We start from the raw sequence: 26,525 nt of genomic DNA on the forward strand, positions 1-26,525 counted from the left end.
AGGCCCCTCATGTAATGTTCAGTTTGCCAAAAAACCAAAATATGATTAGCTATAGGAATCATGGGGCCCATCGATTAAAAAACAAGCTGGCTTTCAAGGAAGGACAGTTTTTCCCAGTTGAGAGAAATTCCTCTTGGGGCCCCCTGGGGGACAGACAGCACGAGGCAGCCGGGGGAGGGAAGCAGAACGGACGTCTCCCACCACAGCCCAAGAGCGGCCACACGGCCACGTCCAGTGAGGTTTCTTTGTGGGTCAGATAAACGTAGTCATCGTTTCACATGGACTTTGTGCACCGTGGATAAACTGAATTTTGAAAAGCGGGTCTCTTCCCTCTCACTCTGCTTGATTGAATTTTGAGTGCCTCCTGACATCCCGGTGCTACCTACGTTGTGTTGTTGCATTTTGTTTGTTTTTTTGGGGGGGGGCCTGCACCATGCGGCTTGTGGCATCCTAGTTCCCCAACAAGGGATTGAACCCAGGCCCTCGGCAGTGAAAGTGCAGATTCCCAACCACTGGACCGCTAGGGAATTCCTGGCTGTTGCATCTTCGCTCAGCATTCTTGCCCAGAGGAGTTTCAAATCTTCCTTCCCCTCTAAATCTACAGATCTAGTTCTGTTTTTTCCTAATTCATATTAAACATGTAACAAATGACATAAGAAATCCCTCCCCCCAAGTACCACTGTTTGTATCACACCGTGGAAACACTGGATTTCTCCCCCCTCTGCCTCTTTCTTTGATGTGGATCTCTGTGGGTTGAGGTGATTACACCCACTAGGAGTTGAAATTGTCTTTTTTTGTCAAAGAAAACGAAATACCCAACTGACTCATTGCAGAGATTCAGAAAGTCTTTCTATGGCAGTTGGTATAACTAGCTCTGGAAAGTTAACGTAAAATTTCCAAATGACAGGTAATTTAGCCTGATTTTGTGGGCTTTGTTAGGGTGATTTTGTACGCAAGAAGGGAAAAACTCTGGCAGTAGAACGGGGTGGGGGGGGAGCATACTATATGGTTTTGCCTTTTCTAAGTTTATACATTCATATGTGCATTTGGGAAGTATTTATTGAGTGGCTACTGTGCTGGGCACTGGAGATACCAAGACAGTGCCCCTCGTCCAGTGGAGCTGTTGACTGAAAAAACCAAAAAAACCCACAATCTGAAAGTTGAGAGTTTCATTTTCTTTTTTTTGCCATACGCGGGCCTCTCTCACTGTTGTGGCCTCTCCCGTTGCGGGCACAGGCTCCGGACGCGCAGGCTCAGCGGCCATGGCTCACGGGCCCAGCCGCTCCACGGCATGTGGGATCTTCCCGGATCGGGGCACAAACCCGTGTCCCCTGCATCAGCAGGCGGACTCGCAACCACTGCGCCACCAGGGAAGTCTCAAGAATTCTGTTTTATTCGGGGATCTTACTGAGGACTACAGCTCTGGAAGGCAGCCTCTCAGCTGAGGAGCTGTTTGGAAGAGGTAAAGGAAGAGCCAGGAGTTTCTGTTTAAAAAAAACCAAGTAGTTGAACATCAAAAGATTACTGCTAATCATAAAAAAACAGTCATCACAAATTAAGGATTTTAGTGCTTTTCTATGTATGGGAAGATGCAAGAGTCTGGGGTCATGGAAATTTTTCCTTTGATACGCATCTTAACTATCTAGGGTCAGTATCCTGTTTTTCTCCATTCTGAATCCCCTCAGGGTGAACGACTGGGGGCAGCTGCAGTGGCTGAGGGCTTGATGGCTGCAACATCCTTTGTTTACTGAAATGGCAGGCAACTTGTTTTGTCCACCAAGTTTACATTTCCAGTGGGAGAAAACCCGCAGTAAAGGAAGATAATGTCAGACAGTGGTAGGTGCTATGAAGAAAATAAAACAGGACTGTGGTGGAGTGGGGTGGTAGGGCTACTCTCGCTACTGGTCAGGAACAGCCCCTCAGAGGCAGGGACATTTGAGCTGAGACTTGGAGGAGCTAATTTTGAGGTCTGGGAGAAGGGTATTCTAGGCAGAGACAGGGGAAGGGTCAGCAAGTTCAAGTGCACCCACCTGGAAAGAGAAAGAAAGCAGGAGTAGGGGAGCAAAGGGAGCCCAGGGCAGGCAGGTGGAGACCAGGGCTTGTGGAAATCAGAGGCCAGACCCGGTGGGGTCTTGCTGGCCGTAGTGAGAAGTTTGGATTTTACTCCGAACGCGGTGGGAGAAGCCAGAGGATTTTCAGTAGGCTTACATCCCATTTTCGTCCTGCCAGAGATCTCTGTAGCTGCTGTGTGCAGGAGCGTATAAGGCAAGAGCAGTCTGGCATCAGACCCTGCTTTCTGGTCCGCACACAGGCCAGTACCCCAGAGAAAAGCCAGCGGCAGGAGCTAGCTGCAAACACCGCACAGGGTGTAATTCTGTTGATAGGAAATATCCTAACAGGCAGATCTATGGAGAAGAAGTTGTTTAGCTATTGCCCGGAGCTTGGGGACGGGCAGGGGATTGACTGCAGCCGAGCAGGAAGAATCCTCCTGGGGTTGATGGAAATATTCTAAAATTGATCGTGACGATGGCTGCACAACTTTGTAACTTTACTAAATATCACAAAATTGTATACTCTAGTCGGGTGAACTTTATCGCACGTAAACTCAGTAAAACTCCTTTTAAAAAGCTGTGAACATTGGAGCGAGTGGCAGCTTTTGGTCGGAGTCCGGACAGGTGCCGTGACCCACCGCAATGCCGCCGGGTTTGCGCCGTTTGGCCCCGCCGCCTGCGCCGCCGTCGTCCGCAACTCCGGGCGCCATTGGTCGGCCGGCGTTGGGGGGGGGGGGGGAAGAGCCCGGGGCGGGGGGGGGGGCGGAACCGGAACCGGCTGTAGCCAGGGGGCGGGGCCTCGAGGGCGGCTCTGGCGGCGCCTGGAGCGGCATCCGCGGCGGTGGGACCGGGGGTAGTTGGTGCAGACCGGAGTCCCATGGTGCGGGGCTACGGCCAGGCCGCAGGAGAAGCCCGAGCTCCGGGCCGCCCCAGCTGACCGTGCGGGCCCGCGCGGCCCGGAGCCGCCGCCGCCCTTCGGGCCCCGCGGGGGCGCGGGCCGGCCAGCCATGGGGTCCCTGTTCCGGAGCGAGACCATGTGCCTGGCGCAGCTCTTCTTGCAGTCCGGCACGGCCTACGAGTGCCTCAGCGCCCTGGGCGAGAAGGGCCTGGTCCAGTTCCGAGACGTGAGTGTCGCCCGGGAGATGCGGGCCGCACCTGCCCGCGGAACTCCCGCATCGAGCCTTTCGCTCGGGCCTCCTTTCCGTGGGCGCCTGGGCGCCCATTTCCCATACGGGGAAGCTGAGGTCCACTTTCCGGCCAGAACTTCCGCAGAGCGGGGCCCGAGCCCAGGGTCGCCGAATGTTCGGTCCGCGGCCGCCCAGGCCGGGTTAGTTAGGAACGCTCCGCGTCGTCTTCGTCCACTCGGGTCGTGCCATCTGATGCTTCGGAGCACCGACTCTGGGCCAGACACTGGGCTAAGCGGGAGAACAACTCTGATAAGGCCTCTTGGAGCCCTTCTGGAACTTACGGGGCAGGGGGAACGTGAGAAATATTAAGCAAATGAATACGTAAACAGGAATATGTTTGCTATACAGAAAATAAAACGGGGGGATGAGATAGTGCCTCAGTTGGGGGTGGTCAGAGAGGTCTCTCTGAGGAAGTGTTCTTGGGCTGAGACCTGAATGGGCAGGAGCCGGCGCTGGGAAGATCTGGGGGAACAAGTTCCCAGGTGGAGGGAACTGGAAGAGCCAGGAGTCTGAACTGGGAATGAATTCGGTGTAAGCTCCTGAGGGGCGGGATTTTTGTCGTTTTTGTTCACCGATACCTGATGATGGACATATCACTGCCTAGGAAGGAGTTGGAGTGCAGTCAGAGTTTGTTGAATGGGACTTGTCTTCCCAGCAAGTAGTAATAAACCCTTGTTTATATATCTGTTTATTTATTATTTGTCTCTACCGTGGACTGTCAGCCCCCCCGGGGTGTGGGGTAATGGCCTTGCCTGCCTTGTTTATTCCTGATTCCTGAGTACAGTCCCTGACTTTGTGGGCACTAGTATGCCTTTGTGGAATGAATGAACAAGCTTTCATTGAGTGCTTGCTCTGTTGCAGACACTGAGTTTGGTGCTGGGGACTCAGGGGTGAGCAGGGTGGACAAAGTCCCTGTGTTTTTGTTGCTCACAATGTAGGAGAGACACTGATTATGAACTGTGATAAGTGCCATGAAGGAAAAGAGCAGTGTGAAAGGGAGATTATGAAGCAGGACCTTTGCTAATTGAACTGGAATTCACTTGGATGAACATTTTATTTCCTGGGACCCAGCTTTCCTCTCCCCTGGTTTCCCTTCGTCTTTCTGAGGGCTCCTTAGTTTCAAGAGGGAACCACCCGTACCTAAGATCTGGTGTCGTTGATCCCTGGGTTGGCCTCACAAGGCAACTGCCAGGTCAGAGAGAAACTCCTGAGTGGGAGGCGAGGCTGCAGAGAAGGCCCAGCTCTTCCTGGTTCCTGGAGCCATTTGGGCTTCAGCACGCGGTGCCCACTTTGCTGGCAGGTGCTGCTGTGCTGAGCTGTGACTTAGTAGCACCCGAAAGATTCAGGAAACAGTTGTGAGAGAAATGGGCTTCCTTCTTTATAACAGGTTGATTTCTTCCATCCTGTTAGTACTCAGGCCAAGAGGCTTAAAGCAAGCTTAAATCTTAGAGGTTTGAACAAACACCCTAATTACCGCAAAGATGCAAGTTTCATTGAGTGCCATTACATTAGGTAGCAGGGGACACTTGGGATTCTTTCAAACTGAAAATTGGGGAAAGAAAAAGAAAGCGCAGTTCATCTTTTTCCAGAAGTAAAATAAAGCTGCCATGTTAAAATGAGCTCTTCTTTGTGTGATGCTAGGTTTTCGGAGCTCAGGGGTGTGTGTGTGTGTCTGTCTGTCTGTCTGTTTTTGGGATGACTGTCAAGCAGCACCGGTGCTGGTGCAGAAAGCTCTGTCACCTGACACTTCTGCTCTTCTGGAATTTCTTCCTGACTTTGCGCTCACCAGGTGGGATCCCTGACGTCCGTCTTTTCTGATTTGCACAGGCTGGAGAGTTTCCGCTTTTCCTTTTAGTGATCCTTCTAAGGGAGAGGAGGCAGGGCAAGGGTTTCTGTAGTGACAGCCAAAGAGAAGACCTGGAAAAGAAAGGTTATTCAACTCACCAGTAGGACTCAGTGAAGGGCAAGTCCATCTCTCTTTTCTAAGGGTCTGGAATTTGAGGACAGCATCCACCTTTTGTCCGTTAGCTGCTGGAGTGGGAAGATGGGTGGCGTGGATACCAGTCACAACAGCACCAGGCAGCCTCTGCTGGTTTTTCTAGGTTAAATGTTAGTGTTAAAACGAATCTGCATTAAAATGTACTTCATAGGGCTTCCCTGGTGGCGCAGTGGATAAGAATCCGCCTGCCAGTGCAGGGGCACAGGTTCGATCCGTGCTCTGGGAAGATCCCACATGCCGCGGAGCAACTAAGCCCGTGTGCCACAACTACTGAGCCTGCAGAGCCTGCGAGCCACAACTACTGAGCCCGCATGCTGCAATACTGAAGCCCGCGCGCCTAGAGCCTGTGCTCCGCAACAAGAGAAGCCACCGCAATGGGAAGCCCGCGCACCGCTACGAAGAGTAACCCTGGCTCTCCACAACTAGAGAAAACCTGCATACAGCAACGAAGACCCAACACAGCCAAAAATAAATAAATAAAATAAATAAATAAAATGTACTTCATAGCGTTAGCCTGGAATTAAAGATGCCTCCCTAAAAAGAAAATAGAAGCAAAACTTTATAAAAGAAACCATGCAACAGAAAAAACCAGTTAACGTACTGTGTAAGATGGTGACGGTGGATGTCAGATCCAATCCTGTGTGTTGTTGCCACAGAAGTTTGCCTCTTCCTGAAGATTCTGTGTGGAACCATAGTGTCCAATTTGAGTTAGTGTTTGATATTGACGAAAAAGACAGTGAAACTGAGAAGTCATGTCTGTCGTTAATAGACAGCTTTTGATGGGTAGCTTCCTCTGCTCATTCTTAGTTCTATTGAGATAGATTGTGTCTGAATCATTAGGACTCGAAAGCGGTTACTACTTTGGATTAATATGACTTCCGGAAATGAATGCGAATGTGACAAACAAGTGAAATTCAAATTTTTATCTTTCTTCTGGTTAACTCTTTAAAAAAAATTTCCAAAAACTGAACAAGAACCAAGCCTTTGGGATAGACATTCTCAGGTTGTTCAAGCAGCTTCATGCCAAGCTGTTTCTAATTCTCCTTTTTGAGAGTGCCCAGTATAATGCTGCACGGAGTGAAGGTAAAATTCTTGCCCCAAATGCCTTTCAACATGAATGATTACTGTAATTTAAAAAATTGTGAAAGTAATATACGTCCATTGTGGGAAATTTGGGAAGCATGAGATACTAATTTCCATGATCCCATTACCTAGAAACAAACACTTTACCTTTTTGGTTCATAGTGTCCAATCAAACATTATTTTTCTAATATTATTATTAATTTTTAAAAATAAATTTATTTACTTTTGGCTGCGTCGGGTCTTTGTTGCTGTGCGCGGGTTTCTCATTGCGGTGGCTTCTCTTGTTGCGGAGCACGGGCTCTAGGCGCGTGGGCTTCAGTAGCTGTGGCTCGGAGGCTCTAGGGCACAGGCTCAGTAGTTGTGGCGCACGGGCTTAGTTGCTCCGCAGCATGTGGGATCTTCCCGGACCGGGGCTTGAACCCGTGTCCCCTGCATTGGCAGGCGGATTCTTAATCACTGCGCCACCAGGGAATCCCTCTAGTAATATTTTAAAATGTATGTACGTAGGTATTTTTAGATAATTGGAGCCACACTGATAATATCTTTAGTCTTTTTTCACACATAAATCATGCATGACTAATTTCCTCATTTTATTAAATATTGTTTTACAATTTTTTATGGTTTTAAGCTTTATATAGTAAGATGTTTTTGTTTTAATAAATTTATTTATTTTTGGCTGCGTTGGGTCTTCGTTGCTGCGCACGGGCCTTCTCTAGTTGTGGCGAGCGGGGGCTACTCTTTGTTGCGGTGTGCGGGCTTCTTATCACGGTGGCTTCTCTTGTTGTGGAGCATGGGCTCTAGGTGCGTGGCCTTCAGTAGTTGTGGCACAGGGGCTCAGTAGTTGTGGCTCGTGGGCTCTAGAACGCAGGCTCAGTAGTTGTGGCACATGGGTTTAGTTGCTCCACCGCATGCGGGATCTTGCCGGACCAGGGCTCAAATCTGTGTCCCCTGCATTGGCAGGAGGATTCTTAACCACTGCACCACCAGGGAAGTCCTGATAAGATTTTAAGTAAAGGGGAGAGTATATGGGAACAGTGAACTGTGGACCCATATTATAAACCAATGGTGGGACTTCCCTGGGGGTCCAGTGGTTAGGACTCGGCGCTTTCACTGCCGGGTCCGGGTTTGATCCCTGGTTGGGGAACTAAGATATCAAAAGTCGTGTGGTCCCAAAAAACCCCACCCATCAGACAAGATCATTTTGAAGCAAATCCCGGATGTATAATTTCACTCATAAATATTTCAATAAGTATCTCTAAAAGGTAAGGACCCTAAAAAAATCATAACCACAATACCATTATCATACCTAAAAATTTTAATAATAATTTCTTAATATAATCAAATACCTCATCATTTAAAACATAATTTTTAATAAGTGCATAGTAATCAATTATATTACTGAACCATAATTTTTATCCAACTTTATTGATGTGTATCATAAAATTCACCCATTTCAAGCGTACAATTCGTTGGTTTTTAGAAAATTTTCTGAGTAGCACGTCCATTGCCACAATCCAGTTTTAGGCCATCACATCATCCCAATAAGATCCCTTATGCTCATTTACAGGTCATCCCCCTCCCTACCCCAAGACCCAGGCAGTCACTAACCTACTTTCTGCCTCTAGGTTTTCCTTTCTTGGACATTTCATAGACATGGAGTCACACAATATGTGGTCTTCTGTGTCTTTCATTTACATCATGTTTCTGAACATCCTCTGTGATGTTGATGTGTCAGTTTGTTCCTTTTTACTGCCGAGTAGTGTTCCCCAGTGTGGATATAGACTGTGATTTCTTTAACCAGTTTTCCACTGTTAAGCATTTTTTCTCTATCCCTGAGGTGGATGCTCTTTTAGATACATTTTGGTCCGTATCCATAGTTTGTTCCTTTAGGTTGAATTTCTTCACGGGATATTTCTGGGCCAGAGGATACTTTTCAGGCTGTTTTTTTGGTAACAGTTGCCAAATCGCTTTCCAGAAAAGATGTGTCAGTTTATGCTCCTATCCAGTAGTGTCCGAGGATCTGCTTCCCCCCAAACCCTTGACTATCATATTTTATTTATAAAATCGAATTTATTTTTAAATTGGAGAAAATTCAAAGCAAAATTTTCATCTTTTTCTCAGCTGAACCAGAATGTAAGTTCTTTCCAAAGAAAATTTGTTGGTGAGGTGAAGAGGTGTGAAGAACTAGAGCGAATATTGGGTAAGTTTATTTTAATAACTTAAATAATTATTGTTATATAAGTAAACCTTGTTTACTTTAGAAAAATTAGAAAATCTAGACAAGTAGAAAGGAAAAAAGAAGTCGTCCATATTCTCACCATTCATGTATTCACTATTATGTAGGTTTATATATTTTTTTACTGTTCATCTATAAAAGTAAGGATTTACATACATAATGGTCAGGTTATTTTGTTATTAGCTTTGTTTCTCATTTGATGGTACTTTAACATCTTTTCATGTCAATAAACAGATTGACTCATCATTGTTTATAATGGTTGCATAGTATTTTATGGTATTAATGTGCCATAATTTATTTAGCCAATCCCTTGTAATCTATTATAACTTAAAAACATTGTATACACATTAATAGATTACTTAAAATTTTATCAGAGAACAGGGGAGGTAGGAAATGGCAGATACATTGGTTATAATTTCCTTTTTTTCAGGGCTTCCTTTGTAGAGATCAGTGTTCTCTGACTGTTAACAATTAAAACTCAGCCGTAAAACCTTTAACGTCTTAGCCTAAAATAAAATAGTCTTTATCAATTCTAACCTTGAAATTCTGACTGAAATAGAGAGGGGGGAACGATGCCAGTAATTGTCTAAAGTACCAAATTTGTTTTTAGAGGGATGAACAGAAAAACCTGGGAGTGAGAGTGTTGAGGAGGGGAGAGAAGATGACTTTTGGAATGATTTCTAATAGCAGTTAATTATTGTGGATTTTATATTTTTTAATTGGGGGTTTTTAAGATCGAAAGAAACCTGTTAGTCATCTGAAGTCTAGTTGTCTGCATATTGTTTGAGGTCCCAGTTATTTGTGTGGATCATGTAGGGTAGGGTGATACCACATCCCCATCCTTGCCATATATATAAGTCATTGGACAGGTTGTATATTCGGAATGAGTTTTCAAAGGCGGGGCAGGAGTGACAACACATTAGATGTGTCCAGGACTTCCTGTAGCTTAGACTATTTCAAAAAGAATGCAGACTTAAAAAGAAAATGAACTCTCAAGTAAATTTAGGTATAAAAGATAGGTTAAAAAAATATACATCCATTTCCAGAAAGCTGTTAAACCCAGTGCTTCCTTTGCTATCTTATGGGTAAGACATCATCGCTTTTCTTCCTCCCTCCTCCCTTCCTCCTTCCCTTTCTCTCTCTCTTTCTCCCTTTCTTCCTTCCTTCCTTCCTTCCTTTCTTTCTTTCTCTTTCTCTCTCTCTCTCTTTCTAATAAAATAACTAGTTAACATTTCTCCAAAATATTATATCTGGTAATGACTTTACCAGGTATTATGACTTTTATCCTAAGGAAAAGAACGCTTCATGGAATTGAAAATGTAAACTAAAGAAATTAAGTTTTTTTTGGCTGGTTCATTATTAGTTTCATGAATCTAGTTTTTAATGTAAGTAGAGAAGGCAGTGTAAGTTGCTCTAAGTTAAAACATCACGGCTAACTGGGGACTCAGGAGAACCTGACTTTCTGTCCTGTGGTCTCCTCCTTATAGAGGAGACTGATAGAGGATGTGTTTTTCCTGATGGATGTGTATTTCCTCCTAATGGTGTCTGCAGGGAGGTTGCACTAACGTCTCTGGTGGGGACGATTATAGGTCTATCATTGGATTATTCCTGCACTTCCAAGTGTGTCCTTAACCTTCTGCTTCCTATACAGGTGCAGAGGCAGCTGTGACTCCAAAGTTCTTTAACTAGAGTTTTAGAAATGAAGGACGTGGGGAATTTCAGAAAATGTGTATCCAGGTTACTGTTTGTTTTGTCACTGCACGCTGATCTCTCTAGGCAGCATTATTTTGCAGATCTTTGGAAACAAGGCTGCAGAAGGCATCCTATCAGTCAGTTGCGACAGGCAAGATTTTATGCATTTAGACATTAGTTTTTAGATGACCTGGGAAAGGTTGGGATGTAAAATGTTCTCACTGAAATGTCCTGTAGTAAGTTTTTGAGTCTAATTTGTTTAACTTTTATTTCCACAGCATATTTGGTGCAGGAAATTAATAGAGCTGATATTCCCCTCCCTGAGGGAGAGACCAGTCCTCCTGCACCACCCCTTAAACAAGTGCTCGAAATGCAGGTAACTGGTTTCTGAAGAAGCGGTTTTAGGTCACTAACCTCAGAGACTGCTTATTCACTTACTTTATATTGTCTTGTGCTTTTCTGCCTTTCTTCTCAAAACCGTGGAATGAAAAGCAAAAGACCGTATTATGGTTAATTCTCAGTAACAGGTTATCTGTGATAAATTTTAACTGGAATTCGGTTTTCTTTTAAAATGTAAGACAGGGCTTCCCTGGTGGTGCAGTGGTTAAGAATCCACCTGCCAATGCAGGGGACACGGGTTCAAGCCCCGGTCCGGGAAGATCCCACATGCTGTGGAGCAACTAAGCCCTGCGCCACAACTACTGAGCCTGCGCTGTAGAGCCCGTGTGCCACAACTACTGAGCCTGTGCTCTAGAGCCTCCGAGCCACAGCTACTGAAGCCCGCGCGCCTAGGGCTTGTGCTGCACAACAAGAGAAGCCACCATGAGAAGCCCGCGCACAGCAACGAAGACCCAACGCAGCCAAAAATAAAAATAAATTAAAAAAAAAAAAAGAATATATTAGAAAAAAATAAAATGTAAGACAGGTGGTATTGAACAGAGACTAACAAGAGTTAGCTTGTGAGATCTGGGCTCATGTGATGTGACTCCGGGCCTGTGCAGGCCTTAGCAAGCCTCTCCTGCTGCACATGGAGGCTTCAGGCCTGTGCCCTTCGCACTCTCCCCAGTTCACCCTGGCCCTTCCCCCTCTGATTTTCAGAAGCTCGTGTGAAGGTGCCAGGTGGTTCCCCATGGGCAACAAATGAGATTCCTTCTTCTGGAGTCCCCCACCACCGTGAGAGCACTGGCTTGTACATTAGCATCCCCCCTTCCCCCCCATGAATTATCTCCTGAGGTTTTGCTCTAATCATCTGATAATTCATCACACTGGGAAATAGACTGGAGCCCTTTACAGCTCTTAGTACTGTATAATTAGGACCATTCCATTGCTGGCTGCTCTGTTTGTTTTTCTGGGAGGATGTCATTTAACAGTTGGTATATGAATGGACTTGAGAGAGAACTGTACGGTCAGATGAGAGCAGTCATCTGGCTTGGCCTGTTTGGTGTGTCGCTTTTGATGTAATTACAAATATAGTGATTACTGGCTGCTTATCGTTTTTTTTTTTTTTTTTTTTATTTTTGGCTGTGTTGGGTCTTTGTTGCTGTGCGCGGGCTTTCTCTAGTTGCGGCGAGCGGGAGCTACTTTCTGTTGCAGTGTGCAGGCTTCTCATTGCGGTGGCTTCTCTTTTTGTGGGGCATGAACTCTAGGCGCATGGCCTTCAGTAGTTGCGGCACAAGGGCTCAACAGTTATGGCTTGAGGGCTCTAGAGTGCAGGCTCAGTAGTTGTGGTGCATGGGCTTAGTTGCTCCGCGGCATGTGGGATCTTCCCAGACCAGGGCTCGAACCTGTGACCCCTGCATTGGCAGGCAGATTCTTAGCCACTGCGCCACCAGGGAAGCCCTGCTTATCGTTTTTTATAAGGCAGAACACAAGTACTGAATGTAGCGTGTCAGGTGATTTGTCTGAATACCGTGGGTTGTTTTACAGATTTCTGCTTCTATCATTTTAATACTTAAGGATTGTTAAGGATGCTTGGTATATAACTAATTGTTAAAGAAGATTCGTTCTCAAGTATTTTTATGCTTAATTAATTGTGTTAAGTGAAGCTGCATAGAAGCTCTTAAGCTAGAGACCAGGAATAATATGTTTGGGAAAGATTATCTAAAATTTTTCTATGTTGCAAATAAAAGGAAATGTAGTCTTGAAAAAGGAAAACTCTTTGGTGTATTGGTAATGGATAAGCAGATGAAGGGAAACCAGAAGAAATGATAGGACCTGAGATTAGAGATTGGGTCCAGCCGTAGGGCACTCATAGTCATCACGGCATCTGCGTGCTTGCCATCACAGGTACCTGAATTAATATGAAGCAGCAGATGATGGACTTTAAAAACCTGTGTGTGGGGCTTCCCTGGTGGCGCAGTGGTTGAGAGTCCGCCTGCCAATGCAGGGGACACGGGTTCGTGCCCTGGTCCGGGAAGATCCCACATGCCGCGGAGCGGCTGGGCCCGTGAGCCATGGCCGCTGAGCCTGCGTGTCCGGAGCCTGTGCTCCACAACAGGAGAGGCCCCAACAGTGAGAGGCCCGCGTACCGCAAAAAAAAACAAAACCAAAAACCTGTGCATGTTTTCATATCCCTATCAAACTCTCATACATTATGGCTTTTTAAAACCTCTACTAGTTCTGGGGTACTGTGAAAAGAGTATTAGAACCAGACTTGGAGCTAACCCTGCTGCCGTTTCATTTCAGGAGCAGTTGCAGAAGCTGGAGGCTGAGCTGAGGGAGGTCACGAAGAACAAGGAGAGGCTGAGGAAGAACCTCCTGGAGCTGACCGAGTACACCCACGTGCTGCGAGTGAGCAAGGCCTTCGTCAGGCGCGACATGCAGGTGCTGGCGATGCTCGGGAGGAAGTGCATTTCTTCCTTCCTTTCTTTCTTTCTTTCTTTTGGTTGCGCCACGCGGCACGCAGGTTCTTAGTTCCCTGACCAGGGATTGAACCCGTGCCCCCTGTAGTGGAAGCGGGGAGTCTTCACCACTGGGCCACCAGGGAAGTCCCAGAAGTATATTTCTTTTATAAAATTCTCGTTTTCGTAAAGCTTTGGGTTTTGTTATTAACTCCTGTAGAGGTGTTGCTTTTTAAAAGAGATAGAGGGACTTCCTCATTGGAAGAGATACCCCTTACTCAATAAGGAGTAGCCCCTGCCCGCCGCAACTAGAGAAAGCCCGCACACAGCAACGAAGACCCAACGCAGCTAAATATTAAAAAAAAAAAAAAAAAAAAGAGAGATACATTTAAAAAAAATCAGATACATTTTGATCTTACCTTTATCTTTCAGTTGGATTATATGACATTAAAAGAAGTTTTAAGCCTCTCCTTTGTTGGTTGGTTTTAACCATAACCACTTCCTATTCATGAAATGCTTTAGTTTGCAGTTGAAAAAAAATCTTATGATCATGAGAAAAAATTGAACACTGGAAGTCAAACTCTAAAATTTAGTTTGTTTTTTTTCTTCTCAAATTGCTGAGAGTAATGGAATTTAAAAAAAAATCTGTATGGGAATAAAGAACAGCCTATGCAGTAGCACAGTACTCAGCTGAGTATCAGAGAGGGGAGACGTATGTCCCTTATGAACTTTGTTTCACTTTCTGTAGCGGTGACCTCTGATACAGTTACTCTGTCTTGAATTAAGGCAATGGCATAAATTATAACTATACTTTCAAGTAAATGTCTTCAACTAGCTTACAAATAAGGGACAGGGAAGTTATGCTCTTCATCTATCAGAGCTGAGTTACGTGTCTGAGTTACCTTGGGGCCTTGGCACCCAAATCTGAGTTCCTATGCCCTGCAAACTTGTTTGGAAACACGACTTGAGAATTAAAGTGTCACTTTCAGTGAGACACACTTGGTTTCATATCTCTTTTTAGTTTGAACCCACTTACGAAGAATTCCCTTCCTTGGAGAACGATTCTTTGTTGGACTACAGCTGTATGCAGAGGCTGGGAACAAAACTGGGGTAAGTGGCAACTGGCGGGTCGAGCTTTACACTGTCCTTCTTGTCAGTGGGAGACGAGCTGTGTCGAGTGGAAGGACAGCCACCATCTGAAAGCCTGTGATGGAATGAAAGAAAGTGAATATTTGTTTAAGAAAACACTGTACTCCTGTATTTGTTGAGTTGAATCACTCAGCTGTATTGACTTTTTAGCTAAATACGATGGAAATTTCTTCTTTCGGTATAATGAGGTGGAAAGGAGGAATTTATGCCAGTTATGCCATTCTTCGTTACTCCATAGCCTAAAATAATTGGTCATTGAAGCGTCAAGTCCTGTTTTGTTTGGTGGAAACATAGGGGCTAAACTGAGTTGGTTAATTTATTAATCGTATTTTAAGGGTGTCTTTGCACTGTTCACTCTCTCTGTTTACTTGAACTAATGGTAACTTGTTTCCTCATGTGATTTGTGATTTCTTTTTATTATGAACTGTTCCTCTATTCCTTATGTGTAGGAATTCAATGATGTTTAGTTTGAGGCTGTACTCTTTCAGAGAGAACTTATTTTTACATATGTCAGGTACTTGGGAGCACTCTACCTACCTGGAATCATTTTACGTTAATTTCTCAGCTTGAGTTTCTTTGTTTTTCTGTTTGTTTTCTCTCTGCCTGATGCATCCTAAGATGTGGTTGTAAATTCTCAAGTAACACTCTTCCCCTTCTCTCCCAAACCAAAGCCGAAATAAACAAGTTTGCTTGTAGGCTCCTTTGCAAGGTGGATTTTTTTCTAGTCCACCCATTCACTTAAGGTGTAACCCTTTGTTGGGGGGCAAGAGTCCCAACTTTGTGGGGATTGAGGGTTCAGTTCCATCTCTTCACCTGATATCGACCCAGAGCCCATCTCCTGTCTCCCTTGCTGGCATTGAAACCCAAGGCCTTAAAATACTGGGTCAGTATAATACATCAGGGCACAGCTACGAGGTCCTGTTTTATTTTTGGATTCCAAGAATTTCTCGAAATTATGGGCTCAGCTCTACATTGAAGAGGACGTTTCAAAAATATTTTATGCAGCATTTCAGATATTTTGCAGTTGGAGGGCTTTGAGGATATCGCCAGCACTTGGGCAGGCGTGAAGGGCTTTGCCACCCTCTTCATGCGGTTTGGTAATCCTCATTGCGCTTACTGGACCACAGCCTTTGGTGTCTCACAGATTTGTGTCTGGCCTCATTAACCAAGGGAAAGCTGAAGCATTCGGGAAAACGCTGTGGCGAGCCTGCAGAGGGCACAGCATCGTGACGCACGCAGAACTGGAGGGGCCCCTGGAAGACCCTGAAACGGTAAGTGGGCACCTCCTCCCCGTTTAGCAGCGGCGGACTTGCGCTGAAGCTGGAGGCACAGCGCAGAGCGGAGCACTTCAGTGAGCTGTCCACCACGTGCCTTGCCATCCTTGGATGCGTTTGGGGGGTAGTTCTTAACATGGAGGACTCTCTCCCGCACCGCCATAGTATGCCTGGGACGTTGACGTGGATGCGCCGCCACCCTCCCAGCCTCAGGTCCTGTTTGGGTTTCACCAGCCGTCCCAACACTGTTTTTTTTTTTTTTTTTTGGCATTTATTTATTCATTTATTTATTTGCGGCCGCGCAGCACGCGGGATCCTAGTTCCCCGACCAGGAATGGAACCCGGGCCCCCTGCAGTGGAAGCTCGGAGTCCTAACCACCGGACCGCCAGGGAATTCCCACAATACTGTCTTTTATAGCAAAGGATCTAGTTTAGAATCAGGCCTTAGACTTAATTGTCATGTCTCTTTGGTCTCCTTCATTCTGGGATAATTTCTCAGTCTTACCTTGACCTTCGTGACCTGGACATTTAAAAATTATTACAGACCAGTGGTTTTTATTTTGGTAGAATGCCGCTCTGTTTGGGTTTGTCTGATGTTTTCTCATGGTTAGATTCAAGTTATGTGTCTTGGGCAGGAAGTGATGCTGCTTCCCATCAGGGGTGCACAGTTCCTTTGTCCCATTACTAGTGATGTTCACTTTGATCACTTGCTCAGGGTAGCAACTCCTAAGCTGCTCCACTGTGAATTTATTACTCCATTTCCTTTGTATTTAGTACGTGTTTTGGGGGAGGTGCTTTGAAACTCTGTAAGTACTCAATTTCTCATCAGATTTTCAGTGCATTAATTTATTTCCTGTTTTATTCAATGAGTTATACTCTGTTACTGTAATTCTTTATTTTGATATTCACATGCTCTAGATTTGGCCATTGGAGCCCATTTAGCTGGCTTTTATCATCTTTTTACATGTTCCCATCATTTTTTGAATGCTGCTTTGCTTTCCTGCATAACAAGATGTCCTGATTCATCTTGTAATTTCCCTCACGCGGCTCTGGAATCAGCCATTTCTCCAAGGAACCTGGTTCTCTTTAGTGGAGAACGGTAATTAGAAGCCAGGATGCGGTCTCCGGGTGTGCCCATGGGGACTGAGGTGTCGCTGTTCCCAGCTCTGTCAGTGGACAGCTCTAGGACGCACACACGCACACGGCTCACACACACTCACAGCTTTATTTCTGTACCTGTGTGTATATATGAAAACTGTGAGTTTACATCCAATTCCAGTCCAACACCACAGGGTTCATTCTAAGTTTCTCTCTTTCTGTGTTTGTAACTCCTTTCTTCAGTGGTGGGAAACTTGGCTCCCATTATTGTTAATGTACTGACTTCATCAGTCCCCTTGTGTGTGACCAGTCTGCCCATTGATTTCCCATCTCTGCTGCCCCGCTCCTCTCTGCCTGGAGCTCCGAGTTCCCCAGCCCCCAGCCCGGGTTGTCCCCTAGTGTGGACTGCAGGGCCTCCTCACTTTGCTTGGGCTCTGGCTTTGCCCTGGGCCACTGTTGCCCTTCCCCCCCACCCCAGGTCCATCCCCGAATGCACATCTAAGGCTTCAGGAATGAATTATTCAGGAAGGGAAGCAGGGCAGCCAAAGCCATCATTACCTTTTAAAATAGCTGATTTTTTTTTTTTAAAGACTTCACCATAAAAATAACTATTATATATTGGTCTAAGTGAGGATGAACTGATCTACTAAGGGTAGAAAAGGAACTTGGGATTCTCAATTTTGAGAAAAGCGTTCGTGTTTTCTTTCCTAGATTTGCCTCAGGATTTTTGGCTATAAGATTAATAGTTTTGACACCTAAAGGAGTTTAGCTGTGAAATAATTTTCATAAGGTTCAGCCTAAGTAAACCACACACGTTGGAAAATCTAATCAGTCAAGCTGTTCGTTAACCATACGCCTGTAATATTTTTTGTGGCTCCTGAAACTGCCAGTAGCAATATGTTGCCTGTGACCATTACGATCTCTTTATGTAGAGGTGAAGATTAAAACTGTTCTGAAGTAGCATTTACATGTTCTTTGAGTTTTTTCTTTAATTAAAAGAACATGTCCATCATTCTCCTGCAGAGCATTTACTCTGTAAAAAAAAATTTTTTTCTATACAGTGTCTAAGGTCTTTTGTGCTGAGTTTTTACCGGATTTGTTAAAGGGCATTAAATGTCTGTGAAGAAATATGGAGACATGGTTAGAGATATATATATATATATATTTAAAAATTCTTTACTTTTTCTTCACTTCTAATTTTTTTGTTGAAGTATAATTGGCAGATTTTCTCTTGAAACTACAACTCCTCCCTCCCCCATGATTACAAAGGAAATGCGTGCTCGTTATTAGAAAATTGGGAACAATATAGAAAACATGAAGAAGAAAATCAGTCACCTGTAATCCTTCTGCTTAGAGAGAGTCGCTATTTATGTTTCAGTGTGCGTTCTGTTAGTCTTTGTTCTGGGGAGGATATGAGATTTGATTTGGTAACTTTTACTCAGGTTCGAGGATTTATTTATAGTGTCATGTTTAATACCTTTTGGGTCGACCCCTTGAAGTCCTTACAGACCCCAGAGCATATTTCTAGCCATTTTCTCCTTTGTCAGTATTGTTTCTAGATGCTGACCAGTCTCTCTGTCAAAGCTAGACTCAGGCAGTTTCATATGGTTTTATGATTTGTATTTTTTATGTTGCATACATCCGTGTTCCATATTATGTCTTAGGTGGTTGTGTTCCCTGACACAGTACTATTTTTAAAATTGTTAAGGAATCTTCAAATTCAGATGCACTATAAATACCATTTCTTTCTTCCCCCTGGGTATTTTCTTTCTTTTTTTTTTTTTTTAAACACTTTTTAGAAATGAATATCCTAGTTTATTAGGTAAGAATTTCACAAACATTACTTTTTTTTTTTTAAATTTTATTTTTTGGCTGCTTTGGGTCTTCGTTACTGTGCATGGGCTTTCTCTAGTTGCGGCGAGCAGGGGCTACTCTCCGTTGCGATGCGTGGGTTCCTCATTGCGGTGGCTTCTCTTGTTGTGGAGCACGGACTGTAGGCACGCAGGCTTCAGTAGTTGTGGCACATGGGCTCAGTAGTTGTGGCTCGTGGGCTCTAGAGCGTGGGCTTAGTAGTTGTGGTGCATGGACTTAGTTGCTCCGCGACATGTGGGATCTTCCCAGACCAGGGCTCGAACCCATGTCCCCTGCATTGGCAGGCGGATTCTTAACCCCTGCGCCACCAGGGAAGTCCCCCCTGTGTAGTTTCTTCAATAGTTTATTTTGAAATAATTTCAGTTTACAGAAAAGTTACCAGAAGAGAACAAAGTCCTCTGTCTCTTCACCCAGATTTCCCAATTATTAACATTTTGCCACATATACTCCACTCACTCTTTCTGCATATCTATCCCCATTTTCATTAGGCTCCTTCCAGACCTTCTGCGAGGAAGCCGTGGACCTGTGTGTGTTGCCCCCTCATAACGACGCTATTTTATATAACCACCGTACAACCCGCAAAATGAGAAAAATCAACACAGATGCAACACTTGGTCCAATACAAACATGCCATCAAATTCCCCACAGTTTGTATTGTTTCCTTTCTGGTCCACTGCCCTGCCAGGGACTGTGCTTTGCATTCGGGACAGGCATCACATTCTGCAGGATGACCCTCCCTTGGGGTCCATTCTGTGCTTCCTCTTGACCAGGCTCGGATCACACGTTGCTGGTGGGAACACCACGGAGTCAATTATCTGGTCCTCTCAGCACCTCCCATCAGGAGGCACGTAATATCAGCCTGGTCATGTTGGTGTCGTCCAGGTTTCTCCACCTTCATGTCACCATATTGCTCTATTTAATTGATGAGTAGCTGGTGAGGAGGTGTTCCTAGGTTACTGGGGCCTTGTTCCTCAGCAGACCTCTGCCCACCAGCCTCAGCCTCCACGATGACTCTCTTGACCCCATCACCTCTGTTGCGGTTGCCAGTGGTTACTCTGTTCCCATCCTTCCTTCTGTACTTACTAGTTACCGTCCTCCAGGAGGCCGTGCTTTCCCTGCCCTCTCAGTCACTCGCTCATTCATCCACGGACTTAGGCATTCCTATTTATTTAATGACTTGTAATCTGTTACGATCCTTTTTATTATTTATTTTAAATTATTTATTTATTTTTGGCCACGCTGGGTCTTCGTTACTGTGCGTGGGCTTTCCTCTAGTTGCAGCGAGTGGGGGATGCTCTGCGTTGTGGTGCACGGGCTTCTCATTGCAGTGGCTTCTCTTGTTGCAGAGCACGGGCTCTAGGCGCGTGGGCTTCAGTGGTTGTGGCACGTGGGCTCAGTAGTTGTGGCTCGCGGGCTCTAGAGCGCAGGCTCAGTAGTTGTGGCGCACGGGCTTAGTGGCTCCGTGGCATGTGGGGTCTTCCCGGACCAGGGCTGGAACCCGTGTCCCCTGCATTGGCAGGTGGATGCTTAACCACTGCGCCACCAGGGAAGTCCCAGTCCTTTTTCCTTTGATGCCCAAATTGTCCCTGATTTGGCCACTGGGAGTCCCTTCGTGTGTGTTGCTCTGGCCTTTGGCACGTCTGCAGCATTCACTGAGCAACCCCTTACTTTCTGGCACCACAGGATGGTCCCTGCCTCTGTCTGGAGTCAGCCATTCCTTCAAGGACCGCTGGTTCCTTTTAGTAGAGGATGGAATTTAGAAACAAGGATCTGGGTGTTTGAGTTCTCATCATGTACTGGAGTGTCATTGCTTCTGAGCCCTTTCAGCAGTCAAAACATGGACACACACACACACACACACACACACACACACGTGCACAGAGCTGTATCCGCTTCTGCAGCTACCTGTGCACATTTATTATAAAACCGTTTGCTCAGACTCTAACCTACGATTCTGGACGTCTCTTTTTCGGTGTTTTGCACTCTCTTCTGACAGCGAGAAATCTGGCCTCCCTCATCCTCAGTGTGGTTCATGCACTGTGCGATTCGCTTGCTTATCCCACGTAACCAGCCTCCCAGACACCTCAGCCATCTCCTCCGCCCACCACCTCCCTGGCCTCCCCTTCCCGGCCGCCCCACGTCCCTGCCTTCGGGACCCAAGTGTCTCTGCTCTGCCTGAAGCTCCCCAACCTGTTCCCCATCCCCTCCGCCCCAGAGCTCAATTCTTGGATTGCTTCTCTCCTCTGTGCCCTTAGGGATCCCGTGTAACTTCATGGCTTTAAATACCATCCCTCGAATGTATACATCTGGCTTGGACCTCTCCCCTGAATACCAGACTTCTATTTAACTAGCTCCTCCATACCTTTGAAGTTTCTGGAAGACCTTTCCATGTGACACCTAAAACTGAACTGCCCATCTTCCCCCCAAGACCTGCCCGTCCAGGCTGGCCTGTCCCAGTAAGCACCAGCTCAGCTCTTCTCCGCCCAGCATCCAGAATGATCCCTGTAAAACGAGTCGGAGCGTCTCACCACCACACCCCCCGTCCCGCCTCAAAGCCCTCCTGTGGCTTCCTGTCTCACGGCGTCCCATCTTGTCACCCCCTGGCCATTCCTCTTCAGCCAGGCTGGCCTGCTCGCTTCCCCTCGTCTTGCCTCTGCACGAGCTCTTCCTCGGGCTCAGGAGGCTCTTCCCCAGGATCCACGTGGCTCGCTCCCTCACCCCCTTCGCTCCTCTAGGCCCAGATGTCCCCTTCTCAGGGAGGCCTTCCCTCCTCGCCTGATTCAGAAGCTCAACCCCCAGCCCCTTTGTCCCTGTCACCCCTCCCAGCTCTATTGTCTTTATCGCCCTCATCTCCATTTGGCATATTATGAACTTTCCTAGTGTCTCTTGCTGCTAACTTGATATAAGCTTCCCTCCCCTCCCTTCCCTCCCAGGTCAGGGATTTTTGTCTGTTTTGTTCACTGCTGTATTCCTAGCACTGGGAACCAGTGCCTGGCAAATTGGCCAAAAACCTATTCAGTTCTATTTGTAGAATATTTGTAAATACAGTCAGTTCTCATCATTCGTAGTAGTTAACATTGTACAGTCGCCGTGAGAACTGAACCCTTGCTTCTAGGGGAAGCACAGGGTTATGTTCCTGTGAGTCTCTGGTCATAACGTTCTTGTCAGCCGATCACTACATAACCTTGTTTTATTTAAAGACCCCTTATTTAATGTGTACTGTTGATGCATTAACATTGAACTCACTGCCAACCGCACCATCACGCCTGTCTGAACAAAGCTTATGGGACACACGTAAGTGCATGTCACAGCCTTCATGTGCTTGGAAACACTAGACAGCTCTGAGGACCATTTTGAACAGTGAAATCACCAAAAAAAAGCACAAAACTGTGAAAAACTTGGCGCTAAATAGATCACAAAAAGGACACTTGTTTGTAGTATGAGCTGAAATAAGAAGGCAGAGGGGTCACCTTGTTTGACCTCAGCAGGAATATGCACATTGGGTGACTCAAAATTTTTGTCGCTCTGCATGTCCACAAATGAATAAATGCTTGAGTATTGATTTGGGGGTTATGAATGATTTCTGGGGTGAATTTGCAATTATGGAATCTGCAGATAATGAGGATGGACAGTGTTTAGTGTTTGTTGAATGAATGAATGAATGAACTAACTCTGACAGAGTGTGAGCTGCCAGAGTTTTCAAAGTTCTAGACAGAGAAGTAAGAGTTATCTTTATTCTTTGTAGGGAGAAGTCATAAAATGGTATGTGTTTTTGATATCCTTTTGGGGAGAGCAGATTGGCCACAAGGTTAAGAAGATATGTGACTGGTAAGAAAAAGAAACATTTTATTTCATTTATTTCTTTATCCTCAGTAACCTCTAGTTTTCTTAAAATATGTCTCTGAAGAGAAACACAGTGGTTGCAAAGGCTGCTGAGTTTTGTTACATGATTTCTTTGCTGTAATACCATGTTTTAAAACATTTAATTTGTCATCTCTCTTGCCAGTGTAATACTTAAAATAATTTAAAAATAGACACCATGTTAAGAACATTCCCAGATTTGATTTTTTTCCCTTAGGAATGAAGGCTGGGGAAGGAATCCAGTTTTAATATTTGGTGCCTTTCTGTTGCTTTTAGCTACGTGTAGGCTTATCTGTCCTCATGGAGCGTACGGCTCATCCTTTCCCAGCCCTCTGCAGTTACCTTCTTTGCAGCCTGGGGAAGGGGGCCTGGCAGGTGGTGGAGAGTGTGGGCTCGGAGAGGCCTGCCTGCCAGACGAGATGGTACAAGTAAAAGGCTCCCGTACCGCGTAAGCCTCCGGTAAACGTGGAGCAGCATCACAGCAAGAATCGGTCTGTGGCTTAGTCTTGTCACCAGTGGGAAAACACGCAAAACCACATGAAAACTCAAAAGAATGGCCTTTTGTTTTCTTATACTCGGGGAACTTTTAGCTGCCTTGCTTCTTGCTGGGGTGAGTAAGGGTGGGGTTCGGTTATTTCCTTCGGATTCCGTGTTCACCAGCGTTTGATACTCAGTCACTGGTGTTATGGAAAGTAACTTTAGGTGATACACGGACTAGCCTGTTCTTACTTAATAGGTATATATTTATTTTTTATGTAGATTAGAAAAACTGTAGCCAGCACACAAACCCGTGACTTCACAGATATCATTGCTTAGGGTAAGGCTGGAGTAAGAATTTAATTTTAGTAGCCAGAGCTTAAAGAGGAACATAAAGCATGGCATTAAAACACTAAGGCAGCATGGGAGTCGCAGCAGCTGAGGGGGTGTGGCTGCAGCTGGGGGGGCGTGGCTCTGCCTCCCCTGCGTCCTGGTGTCACACGTGGCCCCAGAGGACGTTTACTGAAGCCCATGTCAGAGGCGATTGCTAGGCATCCAGAGCTTTCTCCTGCCCCGATTTTCTCTATTTTGTAAAAGGTAATTATTGTTGTATGTTCTTTGTCTTTGCTTTATATTTTACACTTGTTTAATGATTTCCAGCTCAAGGGTGGTGGTGAATTTCAGAAAGTTGGAATTGGGAATGAGCTTTTGGGAATCATCGAGGGTAGGAATGGAATGTGGAGCCACGACAGAGTTCACTAAATCTGTGGAATTCCGTAGAAAATTTGTTGAGCATCCGTGTGCAAGACCTTACCGTGTCTGGGTGCCTGTGTCTGCACCTTTTTGTCCCAGAGGGATGCTTGTATTCTGGTTTGGGAGGAGATGCGCCCAGGCGGTAGACTGAATTTAGCTCTAGTTTTTGACCTAGCTTCTTGCAGTTCTGACAGCCGCGGCACTGTGTTGAATCCTGTCTTCTAGTTACCATTGCCACGTTTACCCCTACCCGAATACCGCCGAGGAGCGGAGAGAGATTCAGGAGGGCCTGAACACCCGGATTCAAGATCTGTATACTGTGAGTGAACCAGAAACTTGCCTCCTTATCCAAGGGTTTGCAAAACATTTACAAATCCACTTACTTTCTTTTTTAATGTGGAAAATTTTGGTTGTGGACAAATCAAGGTGTTTTAGGGAGTTTGGAATGGCGCCTCCCTCCTCTTCGTGGGAGTTTTATTTTAGCTGTTAGAGACCTAGATGGTTTCTAAACGATGGGGCTTTAAAGAATAGTCTGGTCATCTTTGATCTGTCAGAGTGTAATTCTTTTTTTTTTTTTTTTGCGGTATGCGGGCCTCTTGCTGTTGTGGCCTCTCCCCTTGCGGAGCACAGGCTCCGGACGCGCAGGCTCAGCGGCCATGGCTCACGGGCCCAGCCGCTCCGCGGCATGTGGGATCTTCCCGGACCGGGGCACGAACCCGCGTCCCCTGCATCGGCAGGCGGACTCCCAGCCACTGCGCCACCAGGGAAGCCCCGGAGTGTAATTCTTGATGAGAGAGGACAAGCGAGCCCCATTTACAGTGCTGGCTGTAATTTTACCTGCACTATTTCAATTCCCATTTCTGCTTAGGTCAGCGAGGGCTCTTGGTAACAAGAAGCGGACTCTGACCCACTTGAGTGAAAGGGGATTTCTTGGCAGGATGGGATGGGATGGGAGTTGGTGGCTCACGGGTTTTGACAGGGAGCTGGGCCGAGGCTGAGAGTGGGTAAGAACCAGGCCCCCAGCTCTCTGGACCCAGCCGGGCCATCATGCCGCCACAGGGACCACGACTTCTAACCATTTCCTGTGCCCTGGGGTCCCTTTTGCAAAGGCAGCTCCAGGGCCTGGAGGAGAAGGACTGAACTTCCTTAACTGTCCCCAGAGAGTCAGGTGCCTGGAATTCGCCCCCCCACCCATCACTGAGGAGAAAGTCCCTCAGAGGAGGTCAGGTGCCCAGTGGACACTCTGCTGAAAGTCCATGTTTGTCCTCACCCAGGTGCTTCATAAAACCGAGGATTACTTAAGGCAAGTGCTCTGTAAAGCCGCCGAGTCAGTCTACAGCCGCGTCATCCAGGTGAAGAAGATGAAAGCCATTTACCATATGCTGAACATGTGCAGCTTTGACGTGACCAACAAGTGCCTCATCGCCGAGGTCTGGTGTCCCGAGGCCGACCTGCACGAGCTGCGCCTTGCTCTGGAGGAGGGCTCGGTGAGGCGGCCCTTCCCTCCCTGCCAGCCCTTCCCCGCAGGAAATAAGATAGAGGAGGAGAGGACACCGTGTTGACTCTTTTGAACTGAAACTATGGAGAGTTGGTCCCTCGAGGCTCTGTGTGCACGTGCATTTTTTTTTAAATTGATGTATGGTTGATTTACAGTTGTTTCAGGTGTGCAGCAAAGTGATTTGCACAGGCATTTTTAATTTGCTCTTTAGAGTAAGGAATTCAGTCTCATGGTTTAAAAGTCAAAAAAAAAAATTAAAAAATATAAAAGACCCAGTGAAGTGGCTTCCTCCTATCCAGAGCCTCATATGTCCAGTTCCTCTGCTCAAGGACAACCCTTGTTTTACTTCTCTTACGTCTTTGAGTTTCTTAATCATAGATAAGCAGATAGGAATATATAAAGGGAGAGAATTCCCTTCCTTCACAAAAGATTGTGTGCTATTCATACTGTTCTTTTCTCATAAGAAAACTTCCCTGTTTTTTTTAATAGCTATTTAATATCCTGCTGAATGGATGTACCGTGGCTTATTGAACCAGTTCCCTGGTCATTTAGGTGGTTTCTAACTTTATGAATACCAGTGCAGTGACTAGCACTTGACCTTTGACGGTTCAGACACGCACAAACCTATCTCCGGGTAAATTCCCAGCATGGAATTGCTGGATCAGTTTTGGCAAATATTGCCAGTTGTTGCATTTCTCTTATTTTGAGTGAGGTTGAATATCCTTTTGTATGTTTAAGAAGAGCCTTTGAACTTTCACTTTTTTGGTGAATGCTGTGTTCATGTGCCTTGCCCGTTTTCTACTGGGTTGTTGGTCTTTTTCTTACTAATTTCCTTGGCTCGTTGTCTGTGATACGAGAACAGATATTCTCCCCAATTTGTCCCTTGTCTTTTGGTGTTTCTGTTTGTTTGCTTTGGTCGTGCAGAAGTTTTTTGTTAAATATAGTTGAACCCATCCACCTCTGCTCTTACAGCCTCTGAACTTTGAATAATAGCTTCTTTCCACTCCTGGGCTATGGGGTCAGTCTCCCACGTTCCTGTGAGGGTTTTTTTCTGTATCAAAACTTAGTTCTTGGAGAGATAAATTAGGAGGTTGGGACTGACATATACACACTACTATATATAAAATAGACAACCAACAAGGACCTACTGTATAGCACAGGGAACTCTACCTAATACTATGTAATAACCTATATGGGAAAAGAATCTGAAAAAAGTAGATGTATGTGTATAAGTGAATCACTTTGCTGTATACCTGAAACTAACACAACATTGTAAATCAACTTTACTCCAATATAAGATAAAAAAACAAAAAAAAAACTTAGTTCTTTACTGGAAATAGCAGGTTTACAAACTTCAAGTGGCAGTTAAGGAAACAAGTTTTCATAGGAGATTTTGGTTAATTGCTTTGTCTCATTACATAATTCTGTTACGGCACAAACGTAAAACACGCAGTG

General features: G+C 45.6%; 1 protein-coding gene across 5 annotated transcripts in view; it reads left to right on the top strand.

Moving 5' to 3' along the window:
- Positions 1-2,809: 2,809 nt before the first annotated feature.
- Positions 2,810-26,525, top strand: part of ATP6V0A2 (ATPase H+ transporting V0 subunit a2) — a 43,637-nt gene continuing 19,921 nt past the window's right edge. For 4 of the 5 annotated variants that reach the window (XM_027125057.1, XM_027125056.1, XM_027125058.1 and 1 more), the window contains exons 1-9: positions 2,854-3,175; positions 8,442-8,520; positions 10,527-10,624; positions 12,934-13,071; positions 14,110-14,198; positions 15,382-15,508; positions 22,227-22,309; positions 23,798-23,891; positions 24,847-25,059. In XM_027125057.1, coding sequence (XP_026980858.1) covers positions 3,059-3,175; positions 8,442-8,520; positions 10,527-10,624; positions 12,934-13,071; positions 14,110-14,198; positions 15,382-15,508; positions 22,227-22,309; positions 23,798-23,891; positions 24,847-25,059 — 1,038 coding nt within the window. In that variant the 5' untranslated portion in view covers positions 2,854-3,058. Of the gene's footprint in view, positions 3,176-8,441; positions 8,521-10,526; positions 10,625-12,933; positions 13,072-14,109; positions 14,199-15,381; positions 15,509-22,226; positions 22,310-23,797; positions 23,892-24,846; positions 25,060-26,525 lie in introns of all 5 variants that reach the window. The other variant, XM_027125055.1, reaches the window with a different exon arrangement.

This window comes from Aethalodelphis obliquidens, unplaced genomic scaffold (assembly GCF_003676395.1).
Source record: "Aethalodelphis obliquidens isolate GAN/ISIS:26980383/991018 unplaced genomic scaffold, ASM367639v1 scaffold28, whole genome shotgun sequence".
NCBI lineage: Eukaryota > Metazoa > Chordata > Mammalia > Artiodactyla > Delphinidae > Aethalodelphis > Aethalodelphis obliquidens.